At 43.7% G+C, this 26,940-nt stretch overlaps 1 protein-coding gene across 3 annotated transcripts in view; it reads right to left on the reverse strand.

Moving 5' to 3' along the window:
• Positions 1-26,940, reverse strand: part of sh2d3ca (SH2 domain containing 3Ca) — a 73,189-nt gene that overhangs the window by 37,079 nt on the left and 9,170 nt on the right. The window contains exon 3 of one of the 3 annotated variants that reach the window (XM_072658684.1): positions 25,019-25,058. In XM_072658684.1, coding sequence (XP_072514785.1) covers positions 25,019-25,058 — 40 coding nt within the window. Of the gene's footprint in view, positions 1-14,341; positions 14,920-25,018; positions 25,059-26,940 lie in introns of those variants that run through there. The other 2 variants (XM_072658686.1, XM_072658685.1) reach the window with 2 other exon arrangements.

Genomic DNA, 26,940 nt, shown 5'->3' on the forward strand with positions numbered 1-26,940 from the left:
ATCGTATGGAGCAGTGTCTGCTCTGCTTCAGGTCAGTCTAATGGAGCTGAATGCTAATAAGGGCTGAGTATTGAACTCTCAGCCACGAGCAGACTGGAGCCTTTCAAGCTGGCCAGTATGAGTGCATGGACCAGCTATTACTGCAGTGTTACACTTGTACACACACACACACTTACAGTATATGTGGTATGCAGTCCTGACGTCAAGTATATACACTATATGTTTGTGGACACCCCTTAACATGCACCCATTGCTGACACAGATGTGCAAATGCACACACACTGCTTGTCTAGTCTCTGTAGAGAAGTACTGCCAATAGAATAGGTCTCTCTGAAGCACCATGCTGTCTAATAATGCCAGGCGTGGGCTAGAGAGGTATAAAGCCCCCCCCCCCAGCATTGAGCTGTGGAGCAGTGGTAGAGCATGTGTCCTCAGGAATGCTGGTGGTGCTCCATCCAGTACTTTTGGGATGAGCTGGGGAGTTGGGATGGATTTGGGAACACTCCTCACTGCTGCGGGCTCTTTTTTATTTTTTCTTCATTTTGAAGGAAACAATGAATGAGCAGGTGCCCTAGTGTATATTAGTGTGTGTGTGTGTGTGTGTGTGTGTGTGAGTGTACAAGGAGCTCAGAATAATGCTTGGTAATGCTGGCTGGCAAGAGCAGTGAGAGACTGCTATCTCTTACACACACACACACACACACACACACACACCTGCCCTCAGTCTCATCTTCCCAAGATAGAGTCCAGAATTCTTTTGAAGCTGTCGAATTGCTTCAGGTCACTGTCCAATCTCACCTTTACACTGACAGACAGCTTATCACTCCCCTTCGCTCCCTCTCCCTCCCTCTCTCTCCATCACCCCATTCACTCGTCCTCCACATTCTTCACTCCCTCTCTCTCTCTCTCTCTCTCTCTCTCTCTCTCTTTCTCTCCATAACCCCATTCACTTTCTCCCTGTGCCCCTCTCCATCACCCCATTCACTCATCTTCCTCATCCTTCTCTCTCTCTCTCTCTCTCTCTCTCTCTCTCTCTCTCCATCACCCTATTCACTCATCCTCCACATTCTTCACTCCTTCCCTCTCTCTCTCTATCTTCCTCTTTCTCTCTCTCTCCTTATCACCCCATTCACTCCTTCTGTCTCTCCATTCCTCCTCTACATCCTTTATGCCCTCTCTTTCTCTCTCTTTCTCTCTTTCTCTCTCACTCACTCTCTCTCTCTCTCTCTCTCTCTTTCCCTCACACAATTTACTCACATACATCTCTCCCTCTCCCTTCCTCTCTCTCTCTTTCCATCACCCCATTTACTCATTCACTTCCTCTCTCTCTCTACCTCTCTCTCTCTTTCTGCAGCAGCAGGCCCTGGAGCTAGGCTACTATTGGCTGGAGATGATGTCATCCCTTCCGGATCTTTCTGTGCTGCTATTGGCTGGCTGTGGAGTCAGTGAGGGAATGCTGATCTCTCACTTTCATTCATGCGGAGCTGGGCACCGCGCTGACTGGGCGTGGACAGTGTTTGATTGACAGCCTGTTACCCCCATCACACTGGGTCAGTACAGAACTGTGGGTCTTTTGGGTACAACAGGAATATCAGATCAGCACAGGGGCGAGACAACACGCACTCACATATTACCCAGGACACTTAAATGAACTGACTGGTGCATTATGGGAAAAAGGAGGGAGCTTTATGACACACACACACAAACACACACACACACTATCAAACACTAGGCACAGCAATACTCATATACAGGCTGCAATACAACACTGCTTTGAGTATAAATATTGATCCGTTCAGCATAAGACCATTTTACTGTCTACACAATGTTGATATTGCTATACTTGTGAGGACCTCTATTGATTTCTAATGCCAATTTCTATGCCTAAATATAATGTTTAACTCCCCATCTAAGAGACGTTGTTAGCGCAAACATTGCATTCGTGGTGTGAAAAATAGAAAAATACCTTCAAACAAATACCTTCTACAAAACTGTCATGTTTTCCAATCATCATCAGGATATCCGGTCCTCACAAAGTGCCAAAAACAAGCTCAAGCGAAACAAAAAGCTACATACTGCAACATCTACGCATCGACTGCAATAACGCACACGCTGTGAAATACAATCATAAGTCCAGTAATAATAGACTATTGTCTACACACATGCACACACACACACTGTCTGTGGGCTAATCAGTGTGGTGCTGATGGGGGTTGGGACAAGGGAGTGGGGGCGTTGTCCTGGAGCATGAGGCTGTCGCCATGGTGACGTGCATATGAGGAGCTCCCTGAGGGGGGGTAAAGAGCTGAGTAAGGGGGTTGGGGGGGGGGGGGGGCAGGGAAACATTGTAACAACATCACACACACACACACTCACTCCACCCTCTTTCGTGTGTGTGTGTATTATTAATCTTCCAGCTCACCATGTGTTAAAACATGCAAAGCTGACAATATCAGCCAACGACACCTCAGTGTGACAGGCAAGGTCTCGCTCTCTCTCTCTCTCTCTCTCTCTCTCTCTCTCTCTCTCTCTCCCGCTCGCCCTCTATTTCCTATCCTTCTCCACCCTGCACATGATGTCATTGTTTTTTGTTGTTGCTACGGAGGCATCTGGATGTGTTTCCCTCCAGCATCTCAGAGGGGACACACACCCACCCACTCATCCACCCACTGACACACACACACAAACTCACTCTCCATCCCCTCCTCCACTCCAGTAGACCCCCCCCTCCCCGCACCACCATTCCACTGTAACATACACATACAGGACAACGCCAATCCCCAGCAGAAAGAACTGGGTTAATTCAATTTACCATACAATAAAAACTAAAGATTACATGCCCCAAACAGCCCCCCACCCCCAAAACTATTACTAATCCAATCTGCACAACTGTCTCGAAAAAAGATTAGCAGATCCAGGCTCGGCCTTTTTTATGCAGGACCTTCCAATCGTGCATTATCTCTGCATGTCCACGAGGCACAACCAAAAATGAATTCATTTACTGTAATTATCCAGCATATCGCCTTCAATCGGTTTGTAATTTTAAGCCATTCTGCAGCTTCACGTTGGGAGGAAACGTCTTTGCGTATCATCACCAACTTGTGAACTCGTGTTTATGCTGCTCGGTTTCTCTCTATTGCTGACAATGCATCAGAACTGTGGCACCTGACAAGCAGTGGGGGCTGTAATAAAGCAGGGTGATGCATGAGGGGGGTCTAGTGGGGGCCTTTGGTGATTTGAAGACAACCAGGCCCCTCAGCGCTCAGTGAAATGTCATGGTGATATGAAATACACCACCAAAAGGTTGTGTACATATACACTATATGGTCAAATGTTTGTGGACAGTCCTTTTAATGAATGCATTCAGCTACTGTCAAAAGAATAGGACTTTCTGAAGCAGGTAAACAGATTAATCTATTTACACCATGCTGCCTAACGCCAGGCGTGGGCTAGAGGGGTATAAAGCCCCCAGCATTAAGCTGTGGAGCAGTGGAAGAACTGTGTTCTCTGGAATGATGGTTGATGCTCCATCCAATACTTCTGAGATGACTTGGGAAGTTGAGGATTGACCAGGGTGGTAATCGTCCAACATTCTGACCTCAATAACGCTTTTGCTGCTGAATGCAATCAAATCCTTCCAGCAATGATCCTCCAAAATCTACTGGAAAGCTTTCCCTGGACAGTAGAGGTGGTTACTCCAACAAAAGCAGGATACACTTGCTTTAACATCCTTGATTTGAGAAGAAATAATGAATGATGCAGGTGTCCCAATACTTTTGTCCATACAGTGTATATGCCAAAACTAAATCTCCAGTCTTGCAGATTTATCATGCACTTTACTGAGAAAGTCCACAGGGCAGCAGAGCAGTCTTACCCACCCACCAATCCCACAATGATGGGGCCAGCGCTTAGACAGTTGCACCACCCAGGAGCCCAAATTATGTAGGCTTCTTGCTAATTTCCATAAAGAGACTGCTTGGAAAATAGGCTTCCCAAGCCCACTAGTACAGAGACTTGGGCAATAGATAGTTCAGCAGGCCTAAGCATGCCTACATTCTCCCATTTGCAGTCATGTGCAGTCATACAGTACATAACACAACACAGATGTCACGATCGCAGCTACAGCCAACAGATATCTCAGTTCCCTTTTACAAAATAAAGCCCCCTCAGGTAAAAACAGCTCTAGAGAACAAGGAAAGCGAAGGGTTGAGCAGACCGAAGCACGCCTACATTTCCCCATGCAGTCCTCATGCATGACTGGCTCTATGTGGCCTTCCTTCTGTTTGCTGCTTCACTGAGGGCCTTGAAGTCTCTCTTGTGACCAAAACAAAGGTTTAATAAAGCATGGTAGATACACTGTTTGTTGATGTATCTACTCCGGGTCTCTTCAGGTCTCTCCGGCTTCATAAATCTACCTCTGCACCAGCACATGCATGGACATGCACACACACACACATACTCAGGCACCCACAGCTCAGGGCTTATCGGCAAGATGAGCACTGGTACCTATTTCCTGACCAAGCTCTGAGGTTTAGGCTGGACAATAAGGTCAAGTGGGTCTACAATAGAGGCTCTTCTCCAGGCTGAAGCCAAGAGGCAGCTCCCCTAAGCTGAAAATGTGAGCATTGAATTGGAAAATTTAAGACTTAAAGAGTCCAAAAGTATTGGGACACCTTCTCATTTAATTTTTTTCTTCTAAAATCAAGGAAATTAAAATTTTGCTGATCCTGCTTTTGTTGGAGTAACTGTCTCTACTGTCCAGTTCTACTAGATTTTGGAGCATTGCTGTGAGAATTTGATTGTGGATGATCAGCGCCCCACCTCATCCCCAACTCTCCAATTCATCTCAAAAGTACCGGATGGAGCTCCAACCATCGTTCCAGAGAACACAGTTCCACTCCTCCACTGGGCAATCGGTGCAACTTAAAAGTAGCTGAATGTATTCGTTAGAAGGGGTGTCCACAAACCTTTGGACATAACAGAGAAATGTGTAATTTTGATTTTTCATCCATAATATAGAATTATGCATTTCCAGCTTAAAGCACTGTTAAATGCTAGGTGAAGCATTGCCTATGCACTGTTATAATCAGCTCTGACAGAGTAGCAGATGAGAGGCTGGTAATGACAATCTATTGGTGACCTTTACAGACGTGGGTGTGATTGTTTTGGGGTTGGGAGGATTGGAAGGTGGAGGAGACGAGAGGGGGATAGAGCAGAGGAGAGGGGGATGGAACTGAAAAGCTGGGCCAGAGACAAGCTGAAAGCCTCTCTCTCTGTCTGATCTTGCCGGTCTCCAAAAAAGGCGAAAGCACTAAGGGCCTGTGATGGGCATGCAGGCTCCAAATCTCCCCTATGATCTCAGCTCAGAAAAAAATATCAAAAACAAAAACACCACTACCACCAACACCCGCCCCAGCATCGCCAACACCCACCCAAAAACATCTCACATAGACAGATAGACTCTCAAAATAGCTCCCCAGCAGCTTATGAATTCATACATATAACCCAAGCAGATCTTATCATTCATACTCAAATGACGGTGAGGCCAATGATGGCTGTCTGGGACCGTTTCTCTCATTTCTTTTATATCTTGTCCAGGTTGCGCCTCAGTTTTAACCCTAGGTTTAGAATCTTGTTATAAATCATAATGCAAAAACTACCATGGATTATTTTGTAACATTGGAAACCAATATTATGGAGTCCCACAGGGCTATATTTTAAAGTCTATGAAATTGATGTTAATTATGAGAGTACTGCAGTTATGAGGATACAGAACTCACATGTGGGCCCATGTGCAGGTTTTGAGGAGTTCAAGAATGGAAGGAAAAATTATTGTATACCAAGCAGATTTTGTTATTCATATATGGCTCATGGTTTATGCAGTGCCTTATGCAGTTTCTTGGGATATGACCTCATGACCTACCGTACAAATGAGTCCACTTTATTTGTTGTCTAGTTTATGGCTCCACATTAAACATGAATGAAGAGGATGAACACTGTGCACTGAATTCATAAGAGGCTCATGCTTCAGCCAACACTAGTGTTTTGGGATAGGACCTCATGACCTTCAGTATTGGTATTTATCGCTAAATATATTGTGTAATTATGTTGCAGAATTATTTTATCTATCTATTTCTAATATCCACCAGGTAGCTAGGACTCCCACTATTGCACAATGTTTCCACACATGCTAATTAAATATGACACAAATAAAATAAAAAAATAAATTAAAAAAGCAACCATAAGGACTGTGGGATTGCAACCGTTCATACTTACTTTAACAAAGGTTCAGCCAGTGCTAGTTCTTTGGGATGTGATGTTATGAAACAATATGTACAAATTTGAAAAAAGATTTTTATTATTAGGATGCATCTCATAGACCAGCCATTTACATTTTTGGGATGTAAACCAATGACCTACAATTCAAACTTGTCCACTTGTGTCTTCCTATGTCTAAATATTGAAGGCAACTTAGGGGTAAGGAGACTTGTGAATCTTCTTATTCATATAATTCAAATGTACTTAATGGCTCAGCCAAAGCTTGTTGTTTGAGTCAGGACCCTAATGACCTACAGTATAAATGTGTTCACTTTATTCTTTACTCAATATGACTCAAGAAGAAGCAAACTAAAGACTAAACAGGGATTAACAATGATATGTAGCTCTTAATTCTGCCAGTGCTAGTTTGCCAGTGCTGGGTTATAAACTCATGACCTACAGTACAAATGTGTTCACTGTACATATAGTCTAGTTATGGCTCAATATTAAAGATGACTAAGAAGGAATCAAACAGCAGACTAAATAAGGAATACCATTTCTTGTGTTAATTCTTCCAGTGCAGGGTTGTGAACTCATGACCTACAGTACAAATGTGTTCACCGTACATATAGTCTAGTTATGGCTCAATATTAAAGATGACTAAGAAGGAATCAAACGGCAGACTAAATAAGGATTACCATTTGTTGTGTTAATTCTTCCAGTGCTGGGTTGTGAACTCATGACCTACAGTGCAAATGTGTTCACTGTATATGTGGTCTAGTTATGGCTCAATATTAAAGATGACTAGGGGAAACAGTCTGCCCTGATCCGGTGAAATAGATAAAAGCCGTTGAGCAAAATTACCAACTTCAGCAGCGAAGAAAGGAAAATTAAAACTCAAGAGACAGTTTCTAAATTTTAAATCCCTGGCTTTTAACGAAGACTCGCCTCCCAACCGGCGCCGAAGACGCAAATCAAAGCTTCATCTACACTCTTGAATCCTCATTCTACACAGAAAAGGCGAGGAGAGCAAACATAATTAGCTCAAGTGGTAAGCACAAAATGCATGAGTACTAATCCTAGCTCAGGGGGTTCTGAGCCTTACGCGGCGTTCATCAAACCAACAACACGGAGACTCGCTGGGGAGCGAGGGAGGAACAGAAGAACGAAAGGAGGGAGTTTTGGAGTGGGGTGGAGGGGAGGGGGTCCTGAAACCACGTGGCGCTCATTAAGAGTGAAAACAGCCCTGTGTAATTAGGTTAACCTCTCTCTCTCTCTCTCTCTCTCTCTCTCTCTTTTTTTTTTTTTGCTCTGTCTTTCTCTCTCTTGGTAACAGACAGATTTACTCTTGAACTTTTTCTGTTAACAGACGCTTAGCCGTCACAGCCCCAGGGGGAAGTGACAGTGGCTCCAAAGAGGATTTAGAAAGCGGAGAAGAAATGGAGAGAGAGCGAGGGACAGGGCGAGAGACATAGAAAGAGAGGAGCAAAAGGTGGTGCAGAAATCCCAGCATAAGACTAAAGGGATTAAAACCATAAACATTATTCATGTATTACCTGAAATGACTGAATAACTGCAAGAGAGAGGGAGAGAGAGAGCACGACAAAATACTGAAAAGCAGAAAAGTCGAAATCTGCATCCTGGTCAATTACCCAGCTTCCTTTATGCACCCTCAAGCATCATCATCAAGGCAGCTGCTACAGTCCAAAAACACTGACTCATGTCTAAGCAATGTCATTCTCAGATTCTCAGTTTCAGGGCAACCACAGTAGGGCATTGGTTCTAATCCCCCTGTGTGAGTGGGGCACATAACCCGCAGGAGAAAGGCCCGAGTGCATATGGCAGCAGGGTGGCAGGGGAGTCAGAGAAAAGAGGGATTAACACTGGACAGACACAATCAAAGTGCAAGTGCAGATGGGGGATTTGTAGATTTGTGGTTAAAGCAAACAGAGCACTGGCCCAGCATTAATCACCCCCACTGCACTGTCCACTCTTTTAATGAGGAACCAGCACCAAGCACCACACACACAACAGACTCTTGGGATGTGCTACTCACTATAAAACACTCAAGTTTTTCCCATTTTTCCAGGGAGCACTTAAAAGTAGTCCTGTTTGGTTTGATGAAAGTATTATTGCTAGATTTATGGACTGCCAGACTTACGATTTTCACGAGGAAACACACAGTGTTTGTGTGTGAGGTGTGTGAGTAAAGGAGTTTCTGCTTGGGGCAGAGAGACTGAAGCCATTTTTATCTTTTTGAGCTGTGACCTTGACCCTCCTGTACCAAGTGGTTCACTCGAGTTGTCTAGTTATGGCATTTTCTTTCATTCATACACTGAAGCTCCAAATGTTTGTGGACACCCCTTGTAATGAATGCATTCAGCTACTTTACATTTACATTTACATTTACATTTATGGCATTTAGCAGACGCCCTTATCCAGAGCGACTTACAAGGTTGCTCGTATTACAGAGGTGGGTCAGTGTAGTGTTAGGAGTCTTGCCCAAGGACTCTTATTGGTGTAGCGCAGCATAGTCACCCAAACTGGGAATCGAACCCCAGTCCCCCACATTACATTATAGGTGTGAGCTATAATGTAAGGGTATAAAGCCCCCCAGCATTGAGCTGTGGAGCAGTGGAACTGTGTTCTCTGGAATAATGATGGTACTCGATCCAATACTTCTGGAATTTTGAGTTGAGGATTTGGGGATGAGGTGAAGTTATGATCACCCATCACCCACCAGATGTTCTCAGAAGGTAAATAAAGGAGTTGAGGTTCTACAGTGTGGAGCTATTTTAGAGTGGAACATGAAAACAGACCATAATATCTAACCGTTTATAAAACTCTCACTGAAACACCCTGTTTTACCGGCGGGAGAACCGGAGAACCGCTCACTCGCCTCTCTCTGTTTTTAAACCAGCGCTGAAGAACCCATTCAGAACCGAGTAGAGGCTAACGCTAATGCTAACACACACAGACACACACGCTATAGAAACCCAAATCACACACACAGAACATTCACCCACTATAAACCAGTTATTACACACCAGTAGACCAACAACAACCACAGATACCAGTCCAGAGTGTGTACCCCTACACACACACACACACACTCAGGAAGTGATCAGACTGCAGTGTTGTAAAGGAGCTGGGAGCTGATTGGTCAGGGAGGAGAGTCAGACTGGATTATAAGATATTAAACACTATAAAACAGAGATTTTAAGAAAAGTCTCGACTAAACTAAATCAGTTAGTCCAGAAAGTCTGATTATAAAAACTGATACTGAAAATAAAGGATTTCACTGAACAGCTCGTCTGATCTAAACTGAGGAGCTGAATTATTTATACATACACAAAGATCGGATTGGTATCGGCTGATACTCGATCAGGGGAAAAATTACTGTAATTCCTCTTTAACACTTCTGATCAGTTCTAAACCCATGAAGACCATTACTATACTTGCTTTAGCCCAATTGCGCAACTCTAGTTTCCAAGTGTATGCTGACACTGCTGTTTAAACCTGGACCTACAAACAATCTCAAACGTAAAAAACAGCACCCCAACAATTCCTCAAGACCTGAGACTGTACAGCTCAGGCCTAGCTTGGGCTGCTAGCATAAAAAAAAAATACACAAAGACCAACACACTCTTCTGTCTGTCTGGGCCAAAAGCCCATTAGCAGACACCAGCTGAGTCTCCTGTCTTCTCTCCCTGAGCTCAGGTGGCCACAGTCACGCATAAATCACTACACACAGCCCACAGATACATAATTACACACAGCTCATAGCCCTTATGTGGCACATGACTGCTACGGCAAATAGTGACACACTGTTCTTATGTGTATGTGATGGCGTTGTGTGTGTCATGGTGTCATTGTTTTGTGGCCATCTAGGGCACTATCTGTCGTGTGTGTCAATCTACACTATATGGACAAAAGTATTGGGACACTTGCTCATTCATTGTTTCTTCCAGGAATAAAGGGTTTTAAAAAGAGTTTATCCTGCTTTAGTAGGAGGCTGTCCAGGGAAGAAGGCTTTCTACTAGATTTTAGAGGAGCATTGCTGTGAGGATTTGATTGCATTCAGCAACAACAGCATTAATGAGGTCATGATGTTGGATGATCATCACCCCAACTCTTTCTCAATTCCTTATCTCATCCCAAAAGTATTGGCTGGAGCACCAAGCATCATTCCAGAGAAGAAAGTTCCACTGGTCCATAGCTCAGTGTTGGAGGGCTTTACAGCCCACGCCTGGCTCCAGAGAGTTCTCTACAGGGAGTAAACAAGCTGTGTCTGCTTGCATTTGCACATCTGTATCAGCAATTGGTGCAATTTGACATAAGGGGTGTTCACAAACATTTGGGCATATAGTGTATGTTGTTGGATGGACCAACTGCTACTCCTTAGCTATGTCATACAAAGGCTCTTGAATGTTTCACCCACATTATTTCAGTGCTGGACCTCCAGCTGCATCCGTAAATTGTCTTAGAAACGGGTTAAGAAAGGACTGAGTCATTCTGGAGAGTAAAGGAGGAAGAAATGGTATTAATTTATCAGTTTGAGGAGGCCAGGATTAAAAGCCTGAACTTGCCCTGCACTTCTGACGTGCTCTGGCAAAAAAACAGGCATGAAAGAAAGAGCGAGAGAGCAACAGAAAGAGAGAGCGAGAGGCAATGAGGTATTTTTTATAAGTACGTCACCCAGTTGCAGCCCAGCCAAACTGAAGTAATGATTTGGCCAAAAATCAAATGTACACATTCCCTCTTACCCCAACTGGAATCAGACAAGAAATGTTGGGTATCTTGATTTTCCTTCTTACGTTGCAAGAAAGCTATAAGTCAAATGTAGCTAACCCTCCTGTTATTGAATGCAATCAAATCTTCACAGCAATGCTCCTCCGACATCTAGTAGAAAGCCTTCTTCCCTGGACAGCAGATACCTTATTACCCTTGACTGCAGAAGGAACAACGAATGAGCAGGCGTCCCAATACTTTTGTCCAGAGAGTGTAGGTCAAATGTCTAAAAAGCCTAATAGAGCGATGAGGCTAATGTAGCTAACACTAACACTCTTGTAGCAGAATTCAATCAGATCCTCACAGCAATGCTCCTCCGACACCTAGCAGAAAGCCTTCTTCCTTGGTAAAAAAGGTAAAGGTGCACGTATTTGTCATTGTACAGTGTGCACTGTACAGCGAAATGGGTCCTCCGCATTTAACCCATCTGTGGTAGTGAACACACACTCACACACACACTAGTGAGCTAGGGGCAGTGAGTACACACACACACCCAGAGCGGTGGGCAGCCAACTCCAGCGCCCGGGGAGCAGAGAGGGTAAAGGGTCTTGCTCAAGGGCCCAAAAGTGGCAGCTTGGCAAGCCCGGGAATCGAACCCACAACCCTGTTATCGATATCCTGGCGCTCTAACCGCTGAGCCACCACTGCCCCACAAGTACAGTAGGTACCTTAATACCCTTGACTGCAGAAGAAACAATGAATGAGCAGGTGTCCAAATACTTTTGTCCGGATGGTTTGGGTGTTCAAAAATGTTCAAAAAACCAGAGGATATGTTGCTAATGTAGCTAAAACTAACGCTCACGTCACTGAATGCAATCAGATCCTCACAGCAATGCTTCTCCAGAAAGCCTCAGACTCTTCCCTGGACAGGAGAGACCCTTCACCTGTCTCTGAATATCACTGAAAGGGCCTGTTAGCCTGTTAGCTAACGCTATCTAATGACCAGCTTAGCCTGCGCTAACTGTGTGTAATATGTTGTAGCTGATAAAAGGTGCAGTGCTGGAGTGAAATATGGGCTAATCGCTCTGGTAGCTAGTTGCAGTCGTTACGTAGCGCCGCACATCAGCATCTAAGCTCATGAATGCAAGCGCTTAGCTAAGTTTATCACGATCCTCTCTACGTACACATGCACTCACTGCTTACTCTGACAGCCATTATGTATATATACAAGAGTATATACTCTGTAAAAGGGGGTTCTTTTAATGTTCTTTAGTGAAAGCAAAACCACCTGTTCCACGTAGAACCATGTCAACAAAACGTTTTCAGTACTATGAGGACCCTTTTTGGCTTAGAGAGCATGCTAACATGGTAAACAATTAATGGCAGACAATGCAAGCTCTTACTGGTGGCTAATGCTAACTGGTGGCTATTCATTTGCATTCATTTTTGGGAGATGATACATTTTGAGGCAATGTGTGATGATTTAGGCCTACAGTTAGCATGATGCTAATTGGTATATGCTTCCATTAGCCTACTTGTTAGCTACTTTACAACTAAATTGGAAGGTTTCAGACACCAAACAGGATTTGGCTGATTAGATTTTTCAACATACTATTACTTCCATCTCTTGTTAGCTAGCTACATTAGCCAGACTTACAGTTCTAGCCAAACAAAATAAATAAGCAAAGCTGGGACTTGAAGACATGACTTGGCTAATTGGCTACATTTGGGACATGGGGGAAATTGTGTAAACTTTTGGCCGAACTATTGCTTTAACACCGCTGTTCTCATCTCCAAGTGGACGTATAAAAATCGAGGTCAAAAAGACAACACCCAGTCTCAATTCCCCACCATACTGCTCAGATCTCTGGACGGGGGCTGATCGTATATCTGCCCGGGTCCAAACACAGCAGGCTTTTGAGCTGAAAGGCAGCAGCTGAGAAACAATATATCCTCCAGTTCGGATATAAAAAGAATGACCTCCAGCGGTGCATTAGAATCTCCTGTTTCTCAGAGCCTCCAGCCCTGTTACAACCCACTACAAAACCACAGAATGACAACAGAGCCTACTGGCTCATCAAGCCTCCACACACACACACATACACCCACTCAGCACAGTGAGATCATCGCCCAGGCTAGTGGGTGACACTCTCATACAAATGCACGTGAGCATGTAAGCATACACACCTATAGACCAGGCCTTAATAACACACACACACACACACACACACACACACACACACACACACACTCTCTCTCTCTCTCTCTCTCTCTATCTAAATCCCTACAGATCACAAAAGCCATTTGAAGTGTGCACAATTCACTGTCGAGAGCCATATGCATTGTAAGCACCTGACAACACACACATACACACATACTACCACCCTTTGCATTAAAGGGTCCATATGTAGAAAACCCCTCTAGGAAATACGAGCTGTAGTATGATCTAATATGTACACATTGCTGCAATTTCTAAATTTGATGCACTCCCCAGTTCATTTATGTAAATTAAGCTATTAAAACAGCCAGTTTTGAACTTAGTATTTTTGTGATGTCACTACTATTATATACAGTTGTATAAATATACATTTAGCAGCCTATTCAGAAATGTTTACTCCCACCCATTTACATTGAAGTTAGGAGTATTTCAGCCTGGATTGTTTTGTTCTTACAAATAAATATAATAAATACACTGCAGCCAACCAGAACACAGGTCATATGCATGTCATTTGCATGTCTTAAAGGTACAGTAACAAAAGACAGTCTGTTCAGTTCTAAGTAATAAATGAGGTAGGACAATTCTGATGTAATATGTACACATTGCTAAGATTTCTAAATATTATTAAATCCCCAGTCCATGTACGGACATTAAGCTACTAAAACAGCCTGTTTTGAACTTACTATTTTTGTGATGTCACAACTATTTGTTTGAACTGCCCAGGCCCGGCAAATTGCAGCCAACCAGAACAGAGGTCATTTGCATATCAGTCTTAAAGGCACAGTGACAAAAACAGAATGTTTAGTTCTAGAGGATAAACAAGGATGGAAAGCTGTTGTGCAAAGAAGAATGATGCTTGTTTTTGGTGCATAAACCCACACAAGCACCATACATGGAACTTATGAATGCAATTTAAGAAATCTTTAAAAACACTGGAAAATGTGGGATATGGGCCCTTTAAGACTAACTGTCCTCTCACACGTAGCATCCTATGCACACATACACACACACACACACACACACACATACGTACATATACATCACTGTTACATGCTGTGTGTTTCTATACCAAAGCACCTAAAACGCACACACACACACACACACACACACACACACACACGAGCACACACACACCTGCACCTGCATAAAGGATCCCCTGTAGAAGCAGCACGCGGCTGCAGACAGAGCGCTCCAGAGGCTGCATCTCTCCGTCATCCTTACTCCTCTTCCTCTTCCTTCTTCTTCTCTTCTCTTCCCTCTCTCTCTCTCTCTCTCTCTCTCTCTCTGGAGTCCGCTAGAAGCCCCGGGTCATGCCCCTCCTCGCACACACACACACACACTGGCGCGCGCACGAGCACCAAGCCGGCAAACTGCTGCTACCGCTGCAGCCCCAGTGATCAGTGCTATTGCTGCTTCTCTACAGCCAGTGTCATCTCTCTCTCTCTCTCTCTCTCTCCCTTCTCTCTCTCCCTCTTTTCCTCTGTCTATCTATCCCGTTGCTTTCTCTCTCGTGCGCTTTCTCTCTTCCTCGCTGCCTCTTTCCTCTCTGCCTCTCTCGCTCTCACTCACTCCGGCACTTGCAATGCTTCACAGCGCTGGCAGGGATTACCTCATCGCTCTTGGATGAAAAGAGTGGGTGGGGGGAGGGAGAGCGAGGGAGGGAGAGGGAGGGAGTGAGGGGGGAGAGAGAGAGAGAGAGAGAGAGAGAGAGAGAAAGAGAGAGATGCTTGCAGGCACTGAAACCCCACCCACTCTCTCCTCCAGGGTGGAGAGAGAGAGAGAAAGGACAGAGAGAGAGAGAGAGAGAAAGAGAGAGAGAGAGAGAGAGAGAGAGAGAAAAGAATAAGAGAGAGAGAGAGAGAGAGAAAAGGAAAGGCAGCGTGAAGATGAGAGAGAATGAGATAACGAAGTGGGAAAGGAAGAGCAAGCAGCAGAGTGAGAGAGAGAGAGACAGAGAGGGAAAGGAAAGAGAGATAGACTATAGCGGATGGGAGAGAGAGAGAGAGGAGAAAGTGCAAGTGGAGGATCGAGAGGATAGAAAGAAAGAAAAATGGGAGAGAAACAGATAGAGCGAGAGAGATAACAGAAACAAGAAAGAAACAAGAGAGAGAGAGAGAGAGAGAGAGAGAGCTTCATGCATTCAGCACCTTCTCAAAGGAATTTCTCTCCTTTATTCCTCATTGAAAGGAAGCAAAGCAGGGGGGCAGAAGCAGGGGGGTGGAGAGAAAAGAGTTTTTACACACTCCCACACTGAAGTGTTCACCCACACACACTCCAGACAAGTCACATATAAACAGCAAGCACACACACACACACACACATGCATTTGTTTGTAAGCAGTCTGCAGAGCAGGAGTGTGAGCTGTGTGCTGGGGGTGCGCTCAGCCTTCATATGACATGGTGTGTTTTCCAGGAACACAGCAAAACCCTGGAAATGAGCTCCAGTCGTCTCTCCATCTCTCTCTCTCTCTCTCTCTCTCTCTCTCTCTCTCTCTCTCTCTCTCTCTCTCTTGTTCAGACTCTCACTGTCTTTCTCTGTCTCCCTTTGCCCATGTACATATGCACTCCTCACACACACACACACACACACACACTCACTCACACTCAGCTCATCTCGACAGCACCACGACTCCGGGTGGGGCTCGCTCCCTTGGGAACGAAGAACGATGACATCACTCGGGACGCCTTGCCATGGCAACCGCCTCACAGTCCTCAGAGCAGCATCCTCAAGTGTGACCAATGATCTAAAACCAGACAGTATATATGTCCAAATGTTTGTGGACACTCCTTCTAATAAGCACATTCAGCTACATTACAGTGGCACTGTGTTCTCTGGAAGAATGGTTGGTGCTCCAAGAATCCCGTACTTTTGGGATGAGTTGGAGAATTGGGGATGTGGTGTGGTGGTGACTTTCCATCATCCTTTTCTTGCATTTGTTGCTGAATGCGATCAAATTCTCACAGCAATGCAACAAAATAGTGAATGAGCAGGTGTCCCAATACTTTTGTCTATATAGTATAATATAGTACAGTGTGTGAGTGTGTCTGCATATATTGTTGCCTATGTACAGTATGTATGCATGGATGTGTGTGTGTGTGTGTGTGTGTGTGTGTGTGTGTGTGTGTGTGTGTCTATAATAGCTTTCCAATCTGCTGTGTGAATAAAACAGAGCTAGCATGGTTTACTGAAGCCTCACAGTGACGACAGATAATCGCTGGCTTTGACTGTTCTTCCTCAAACGCAGCAAAATCACATAAACGCTGTTGTGTGTGTTTGGGTTTAATCCCATAAGCAGGAGCTCTGTGAAACACACTTATTTACTCAAGACAAAAGGGAGACAGAAACTCTACTACTCCACTTACTCTCTCTTTTGGCGAGTGCAGTATAATGCACTGTAATCCAGTGTGATTTCTGTGTGTGTGGTCATGTAATTAGCTCTTTCTGGCGAGCACTCATACACACATGATGCTTGTGGCACTGTGGGAACAATTATCTGTGGCCTTTTAGAACAAAACTTGAGAGACAAAGAGGCTAAAGCAGATGTATTGGAAAGGGGTTAGAGTGTTGGGTTATCAATCACAAGGTTGTGGGTTCAATGCCTGGGTTCACTAAGTTATATACTAACCTTTTCTGTTCCAGGGGTGTTGTTGCAGACCATGTTAGACCAATAATGGAGAGACAAAGAGGCTAAAGCAGATGTATTGGTAAGAGTGCCATGTTATTGATTACAAGGTTGTGGGTTCAATGCCCGGATTCACTAAATTAATGCTGTCAATCTTCTCTGTTCCAAGGGTGTTGTAGCATGACTGACACTCTTTATAGCCCAAAAACAGAGACACAAAAAAGTTGAAGCAGACGTATTGGTTCGAATGTTACGTTATTGATTACAAGGTTGTGGGTTCAATGCCCAGGTTCACTAAATTGTCACTGTTAGGCCCTTGAGCAAGGCTGTTAACCTTCTCTGTTCCAGGGGTGTTGTAGCATGACTGACACCCTTTTTAGACCAATAATGGAGAGACAAAGAGGCTAAAGCAGATGTATTGGTTCGAATGTTATGTTATTGATTACAAGGTTGTGGGTTCAATGCCCAGGTTCACAAAATTTTCACTGTTAGGCCCTTGAGCAAGGCTGCTAACCTTCTCTGTTCCAGGGGTGTTGTAGCATGACTGACACCCTTTAGAAGACCGAAAATAGAGAGACAAAGAGGCTAAGACAGATGTATTGGTTAGAGTGTTACGTTATTGATTACAAGGTTGTGGGTTCAATGCCCAGGTTCACTAAGTTGTCACTGTTAGGCCCTTGAGCAAGGTGGTTAACCTTCTCTGTTCCAGAGGTGTTGAAGCATGACTGACACCCTTTAGAAGACCGAAAATAGAGAGACAAAGAGGCTAAGACAGTTGTATTGGTTAGAGTGTTACGTTATTGATTACAAGGTTGTGGGTTCAATGCCCAGGTTCACTAAGTTGTCACTGTTAGGCCCTTGAGCAAGGTGGTTAACCTTCTCTGTTCCAGAGGTGTTAAAGCATGACTGACACCCTTTATAGACCAAAAATGGAGAGACAAAGAGGCTAAGACAGATGTATTGGTTAGAGTGTTATGTTATTGATTACAAGGTTGTGGGTTCAATGCCCGGGTTTACTAAGTTACCACTGTCAGACCATGAAGCAAGGCTGTTAACCTTCTCTGTTCCAGAGGTGTTGAAGCATGACTGACACCCTTTTTAGAGCACAAATGACCGAAAAAAATAGACTAAAGCATATATATAGGTTAGAATGTTAGGTTGTCGATGACAATGTTGTTCAATGTGGGTTCAATACCCAGGTCCACAAGACCACTGTGGGCCTTTGAGCAAGGCCCTTAACCCTCTCTGTTCCTCTTTGTTGTAGCATGGTTGACCCTGTGCTCCTGTCATCGACCTTCTGGTCTTCCTTACAATCCCACATTTTTAACCTTTAGGCCACCAGAAGGTCGCTGGTTCCATCCCCAGGTATAAAACGCTGTATAATAATACACTGTAATCCTGTGTGACTGGTGGGTGTGGTCATGTAATTAGCTCTTTCTGGTGAGCGCTCATACATGCATGATGTTTGCTAAACTGCAAAAACACTTGGCTGTAGCCCTTTAGAACAAAGACTGACAGACAAAAGAGGCTGAACTGCTGTTTTGGTTGCTGGGGTTAAGGTTAGGGTGGGGAGAGGTGGAGCACACTGTCTTGTACAGAAGAGTTACCATGAAAAAGCAGTGGTGGCTCAGTGCTTAGGACAGTGAGTAACTGGTCACAGGGTCGTGGGTTTGATACTCAGGTCCACCAAGTTATCACTGTTGACTCCTAACCCTCTGTGCTTCAGGGATGCTGTAGCATGACATGCCCTGGCTTTCTGAGCTGGGATATACAAATAGTTAACAGGCACACAAGCAGGCTTGGAACCAGAGGGTTGTTGGTTCAATCCCTAGGGCCATCGGTGTGGTAAAAGAGTGCTTAATCCTAAATTATGACACTTTCACTGTTGTCACCTCTATGACTTATCCTTCTCTCCCTCTCACCTCTCCTGAGCTTCTCACACTCTCTTGTCCTACTTCTCCACCTCCTGTTTGCTCTCTCACTATGTCACACTCTCTCTCCTCACACTGCCCCGTGTCTCTATGTTGATCACGACCCCCAATTGTCCTCACTCTATTCAAACACTCTCTCTCTCTCTCTCTGTTAAACATTAATTACTCAGTCTGTAGGCTGCAGGCAGTATACATTTTCTACCCTCCCTCTGTTATTGCCTACAGGGTCCAGCTGCCTCTCCTTCACATTCCTTCATTCCCTCATTAACATTAATTAGCCTCTACCCCCACTGGAATTCTGGGTAGTGTAGTTTTGTTTTGTGTTTTTTTTTTCTTTAGTATGACCCAATGGCACAGGCTAGAGGCTCGTTCTCTTTCACTTAAGTATGCATGGATCTCTCGTTCGATTAAAAAATCATGCCTTACTGGTTTCAGGGGGCAGCCGTGGCCTAATGCTTAAAGAAGCATGATGCCTGAGACCAGAAGGTCACCAGTTCAATCCCCTGCACTGGCAGGGGCAGTGGAGTGTTAATGGGAGTGTTCTTGGGAGAAGCCCTTGAGCAAGACACCTAACCCCAAACTGCTCCCTGGGCTCCCTTGGGAGGCTACGTTCTGTTGCACTGCTGTTGATGAACCTGATCTTAATCAATGTGATGCCCTTTACTCTGTGTTTATAGATAGCAGTAACATAAACATAAACCTATCTATTAAAGATTACAATTATACTGGTAAGCTGGTTTAAGGCAAAAAGGAGAGGATTTGTGCATGCAGTTAGCAAGATGCTAATTGGTGGGCTCTAGTTGCTAGCTTCAATAGTCTTCTATATGAAGCAAGCAAACTTCAGATGTCCACATTTAGAGCAACGAAGAGACCTAAATTGAATTTTTCAAACATACATTACAAACAGAGAATGGAAGCTAGTTGTAACCAATTAGCATGATATCATTTCAGGAATGCTAATCGGTTTTTAGCAGCATGACTGAGTTCATCAACCTTCAACGTCTACGGTACTCCCACAAGTTTTAGGGTTGATCAGGTGGGGATGACGGGTAGGCATGGCTTAGTGGAGTGAGGGCAAGGTTGATAGCAGCAGTCAATCAGAGGCTTTTCAGCATCATACGTTTGTGACAGCGACCAATGGGAGCGCTATCATTTGGAAGGTTGCCACCCAGCGCTACTTATTAGAAAGAAAACTCTCTTTTTCATCATTTTATTAGTAGAGGTGGAGTTACAGACACAGCGGAACTGAATTTTAACCACTAGGGGGCGCTCTAGTCAGGTTTAGATCAGCAGAAGTGTAATTTAATAGCATAAAATGGCTACTGTTGGCCACATCACTTGTTTTACCCAAATGCTACAAAGAGTATGTGCACTTTAATTAGCCATGCTCACAGCATTTTGGGTAATGTAGTTTATTCTTTTTTTTTTCCTGTGCTGTTTGGCTCTGGCCCAAGCCAGAGGCTCATTTGCTGAGTGTGTGGGCAGTGTCTCACTCTAGTCTCTTGGTTTTGATCTGTTAGAGTAATACAAGACCGTGAGAGGCGTGTTAGCGAGTGCAGCCAAGTCGATTTACAGGCCTGATCAATGCAGGGCTGTGTCATGATTGAATTTGGGGTAATAATTGGCACCACTGTATGTATTACCATCCTGAGGAAGGGGAAAGGGGATGAGGAAGAGGAGGGAGTGGAGAAAGAGGAAAGTGATATGTCTCTGCACCCAGCTGGATCTAAGTCACCTCAAAGTCACATCTATTTGTATGTGGGGGGTGGGTGGGTTGTGGACAGATACCAGGCTGTGTGCCAGACACAAGTTAATTATCCTAAATTAAGGTATAAACTCACCCCTCCCACTCACACCATTACCTCTTTCTCTTTGTCTCCTCCACCCATAAATTCTTCTCCTGCCTTATCCGCCCCACTCTGCTCTCCAACCCTTACAAAAACATGCCATTCAACACCAGCCACCTTGAACATTCACTGAAAATTCGCTGTTCTCCCAGACTGTAGGCCTTAAAGCAATATTTTTGATGAAAAATGTAAACTATAGTTTTACCTTTGTCCCAAATGTAGTTGATTAATGTGGCTTCTGACACTGTGTGACATACTGTTACCTATAAAAATGAACAATCAAACATCACCTAAAACCCCCTAGTAGTGCAAGTAGCACAATGCTAATCAGTGAGGTATAAGCATGCATTACGTGTTAGCTACATTAGCCTCCAGGGCGAAAAAATAGCAAACCTCAACACTATATGTGACACACCAGTAGAAATAATTCCAGCACAATTAGCTAATTTGCATATTCCGTCCTACAAAGCAATCAGATTTTGAGCAGATCTGGATTCCCAAGCTCCTACTATACTCTCACAGTGTGATGTGTATGGTTGATCAGATGGATGCCAGTGTTTCTGAATGCTCCCGTGTCTGTGTTACCTCCTGGCTCTCTCCTTTTAATTAGGCTGTTATAGTCAGACCTGTTGGAGCCGTTAGCCATACTCATATTAACATTCTCTGTTCTCCATGAATCCAATCAGAACTAATTCTTTCTCTTTACTCCTTCCAAGTTAATGACTGCCCACTTGTCTGGCCTCACACCAAAGGAAGTCTTTTAACTTTTAGGCCTAAATTAGACCAGCTGTTGACCCTCTTGCTACTGCTACCTGCCTACCGACTATGTTGACGTTTGTATGGACTATCTAACTTTATTATGATAAAATCAGCAACACCTGAGCAGTAAAACAGTTGTATGTAACAGTCGGTACAGTGATATTACATCAATAATTTATAAGTAGCTCTGACTGGAGGAGGATGGGTCCCCCCTTGTGAGTCTTGGTTCCTCCCAAGATTTATTCCTCCAGCTTTGAGGGAGTTCTTCCTTGCCACTGTCACCTTTGGCTTGCTCACAGGGGGGTTCCATGTTTTTTTTATGGTTTATATTTTGTTGTCCTCTTCTGGATTCCCATAAAGCTATACATACAGCTATCCCATTTAATTTGATGGGATCTAGGGGAAACTTAAGACATGATGCTGTCAAATAGGGGCTGTTCTGTTATACAAAGCCTCAAAATGTAAACCCATCAACACCTTATTGCTATTAAAATGTGACATTCGGAACACTATCAATCAATCCATCATCAGATCAATATTTATTGACATATTATAATTGATCATTATCACACTCATAAATATGCATTGTTTCCTTGGAGCCTCTGCTGAACCACAATGCCCATTTCTTTCACTAGAGTCTCTCTTTGTGTGCGATATGCTCATATTACTCATTATGTCCATCCTCAACCCCCTCCCTCCCTCTCTTTTTCTCTCTCGCTCTGTCTCTCTATCTCTCTATTTCTGCTGCATCTGTCCCATTTTCCATAATTTCCCCACTGTTTACATTTCCATCTAATTTTCCTCTCCCTGTGAGCTGGGCATAATGAGGAACCAGCACTAGCTCGCACTAGCCGTCATCTGTCCACTCACATCTCTCACACCTCTTCTTCTTTCACGCTGCCCCCCACCACAGACCACTGCAATCTATCTACACTTAAAACACTGAACCTGGAGGGCTGGTAGACAAATAGGTCCACATTTTACATTAAGGTTACGAAGTGTGTCAATGCTGACTCTGCTCTATTAGACTGAATGGGAATGCATGGCATGGTCTCCAAACAGGCCTTTAATAGGAGCCAGTTAGCTGTTAATGAAGCTCCTGCCCAATGGCTTCCATTATAAGTGTGTGTTATAAGCTTTGAGCCATTGCAGTTTCTGATCCTTTTGTGTGGTAATGGTTATATAAGATATGGGCTGTGATAATCTTTAATAAATAAATAAAATTAGGTCAAAAATGCTGGTGTATCTCTTTACATTCCCACTCGAATGTCTTCTCTTGAGCGGATCTCACCTCCACCTGCATCATATACACAACATGTAGGTCATTGGCACCAGTGCACCATGGGATGCTTCTGTTTATAGACGCAAAAACACTTCAGCTCCCCTCCGAGCTGCAACCAGTCAGAAAACACTCCTCTCTCTGTAACAGTGAACATTCAGGCCGCATCCTCAGCTCAACCCCAGCTGCATTAAAGTTTCAGAGCAGCGGGAGTGAGCGGGAGAGGGAGGGATAGTACCACAGATGGAGGAAGAGAGGGGCGGAGTGGGGGAGGAGAGAAAGGTAGAGATGCAGACGTGGAAAACGACTGCAATAATTGCAATTGCAACAATAAATTGGATGGAGCACCAAACATCTTTTCCATAGCTCAATGCTGGGGGGCTTTATATCCCATCTAGCCCACTCCTGGCATTAGGTTCATGTCTATCTGCTCCAGAGAGTCCTATTCTTTTGACAGTACTTCTCTACAACGACTAGACAAGCTGTGTGTGTGTATGTGTGTCTGCAAATCAGTGTCAGCAATGGGTGCAACTTAAAGTAGCTGAATGCATTCAAGAATGTCCACAAACATTTGGCCATATAGTGTGTCCTCCGTATACATTTGATGCAACCATATATTGTTATGTCGTCCTGTCTAGTTAGTGCCCTGGGGTATTTACTGGCCTCTGTATTGCTCCATGCGCAATGGAGCTGTTCTGTGTGCTGCACCTTGTATCCCCATTTTTGATGACACAATGTGAATCTGTAGGTGTTCTCTATATTGTAAGTCAATGATGATGAAATGATGTATGGACCAATAGAAACGCTTCAGAATTTCTTGGAATAAAATATTTTTACACTGACCTCCATTAAAGGCACCTGTAAAGACGTCATTTTGGAGATTAAAGATTTTAAGCAACGACCAAGACCACCTGACCACGTGAGTTGACTTGAAACTGCTCACACCATTGCTAAATTGTCTTTGTGTAAAGTCCAGCATCGGTCATTAGTCAGTGCATCACACACTTTTTAGATTTGCTTTTATACATTTTAGTGTTTTTTTTTTATTTTGAATTGTTTCCAATATTCCACTTTTGAGATTTTGACACATGCCCCATGCTAAACTCACTAAAGTAGAGTCACTCTCTGGGTTTTTACACCCATGAACACGTTGGCTGCGTCCCAATTGTGTGTGTGTGTGTGTGTGTGTGTATATATATATATAGAGAGAGAGATAGATAGAGAGAGAGAGAGAGAGAGAGAGAGAGAGAGAGAGAGAGAGAGAGAGAGATATGGAGAGATAGAGAGAGACAATATACATAGATAGAGAGATAGATAGATAGAATGAATGAACACCTAAATGGACCAATAGAAATGCTTTAAATTACTTTAAGCTAAATCTTCTATTCAAAGTTAGACCCATTTTTGCCATTTAAAATATATATATATTATAAATAAAATTATTATAAAAATTATAATTTTAATAGTGTGGGTCTGGCAGGTTAGTACTACAAATATTAAAATACTAACCTGCTGAGAGATGAAAAGATAAAGCATACATTACACACTTCATAAAAAACTAGTTAGTATTAATAATCAGTGAGCAACTGGGATGCACCCTTAGCCCTAGATTGCTAGCATGGCCTAGGAGACCTTGCTCCTCAAGGCTAACCAACTCCCCAGTTCTATAGTTTTGTGTGAAACTCTCTGTTTATGTTTATGTTAAAGTTATTTATGAAAGACGTGAGCTGGAACACTACAAGACATCATATGTGTGTGTGTGTGTGTGTGTGTGTGTGTGTGAGAGAGTGAGAGAGAGAGAGAGAGAGAGAGAGAGAGAGGTTTGCAGGCCTCACTATAAGCCTAAGCCTTTCCACCGGCGAAGTAAAAGAAGCTCGCACCGCCATCTAGCGGCTCTCCATTGTATCACAGTTACAGTCATTGGAGAATCAATTATCTAAATGAGCCAGGAGTTCAAAGAGAGCAGAAAATATTAAACTGCAGTTTGTCATTACATAGCAGAAAAGGGCCCAATCACCATTACATTTATAAATACTGCTTTTAGTCAATGATTACAGGGGTATTAATCAAGTACTGAACTGAAATCATTCTGTGACAAGGGAGCAAGGGAGATACCCCCCCCCCCCCCCACCAAAAAAAAACCCATTGGCATAGTCACTGTCAAATCAATACACATAATGTTTATGTTTACACTTTTAACTGTGTCTGTCTAAGTTACAACATACTGAGAAAAGGGTGGTTAGGAGAAGCACAACAGACCACAGAGACAGAGAGAGAGAGAGAGAGAGAGAGAGAGATAGAGAGAGAGAGAGAGAGAGAGAGAGAGAGAGAGATACAGAAACAGTGACCATAGATATGATATGGATGTCTTACCTCCACGTACTCTCCTTGGGTGTCTGTGAGGCCTGTCTGACTGTGGGGAGAAAAAAAAATACACATGTTCACTGACTCATTGTTTTCATTGCTCTCTCTCTCTGTCTCTGGGGTCACATCCAGTTGACCTCAGGGAGGGTTTATTAACTAGTCGAATAGTTGGATCAGGCATGCTGGGAGCAGGGGACACTGGAAAATGTGCAGGGCAGAGGGAGTCCTCCAGAGTCAGGACAGGAAACCACTGATCTAACAGAATGAACAGCATCTGATCAGTCCACTCTGCTTTGGTTTCAGAGCTTGTGAGGTTAAAGAGCAAGGCAGAACTGGCGCCCTCTGCAGGGTCATCGTAAAGTCTGTTAGTACCATGGCGGGAAAGTTACATCAGACATTCTGCATCCTGAAGCTTTTCCCAGATCAAGCTGTGCAGTCATAAAGCAGCATCAGAGCATCAGAGGAGTACTGAAAATCAGTGGGGAAACCTCAGGGCCTTCCAGTCGGTCAGTGGGGACCTAAACTGGGAGCTAAAAAATACATGTCTTTGATGGTTTGTAGATTCTTACTTAACAGAACCATCATGCTTGTTGTACTCTTATTTAATTAGATATCTAGATAGAAACAGTCAAGCAGCTCTCCCATTGGCTAAGACCAGATGAGATGGACAGAAGGCCTTACAGATTTATGTAATAATGACTACAGCTTTGACTACAGCTCACAACTCAGAATTGCTAACCTCAGATGGGCAAAAGTCTTTATCTTTTTATCCACCTTTTCCTAGTCAGGGTCCTGGTCCTTATCATTGGGCACAAGACAGGAATATCCCCATTTTTGATAGCTGGGAAACTAAAAGGCCCAGAGGAAACCCACACAGACAAAGGGTAGTTGAGACCAGTGCTGTAAGAGGGGCAAGTTAGTGCAATTTTAAGGGCATGTGACCAAGAGTGGCCCCAAAAATGTATTAATTGAGTATTTTGGCAGAATTGTTGGAGTTGTGTGGGCCAGTGTAATATCTTTTCATGGGGCCCAAAATCCTTGGTGGGTTGAAACATTAAAAGTGAGGGTTGAACCCACAGCCCACAACGTGCTGCCCCTAATGGGAGTTTCTACTTGGAAAGTTTGGGTAGTGTTCACAAACTCTGGCCTCAGTGTTTTACGTCCTACTTCCCAGTTCTTACAATCAATCAGTCAATCACATTTTCGTTTTACAATGGGTGGGACCAATTCCGTGAGGGCCCAGTCCTGGTTCTGAAGATCTACTTTACTTCAGAGTTGAGATCTACCACACCTGACTATTATTTAAGGAAATTGTGGCAGCTCGGTTCCAGGGCTCGTTACTGAAAGAGTCACTGTAAAACTGCAACAGGCCAGATAAACTGTTGGTATTTGATCTAGAACCAAACTTTTTTGGTTCTAGTTTTGATATTTTGGCCCAATCTGAAGTTCAGTATTTTACAGCCATAGAACCTCAGTTTTACCCCATCTAACTGCCAAAGTCCCTGTTTTTAAACTAATCAAGGGAATCATAACAAAATAACCCAAATCAATCAAATGAATCCTGGTGAATTATGAACTGATTATTTTCCTAAAGAATCATAATTAAATTGTTAGGCTCAGACATTAACACCACTAGCTTACACTGATTGCGTTACAGAGGTGTAATGGCTCTTGACATGATGAGCTCTCAAAAACAACAAAACGTTGAAGTTATCCAAACACATGAGCATGATTTCACCCTTGGACCACTTTCTCCGGCTCCCGAGTGCCTCAGTTAGTAATCAGTGTTAAATTACAGCTTTCAGGCCTCCTGCACACACATCCTGTAAATAGCGGCGCATTGGCTGCTGTCGGGAACGGCTGTTAGTAACAACAAAAGCAAATCTGCTGTTTAACTGTTTAGGAGACAATTATATGACAATTATAGCGAA

The sequence above is a fragment of the Salminus brasiliensis genome, chromosome 16, assembly GCF_030463535.1.
Source record: "Salminus brasiliensis chromosome 16, fSalBra1.hap2, whole genome shotgun sequence".
Classification (NCBI taxonomy): domain Eukaryota; kingdom Metazoa; phylum Chordata; class Actinopteri; order Characiformes; family Bryconidae; genus Salminus; species Salminus brasiliensis.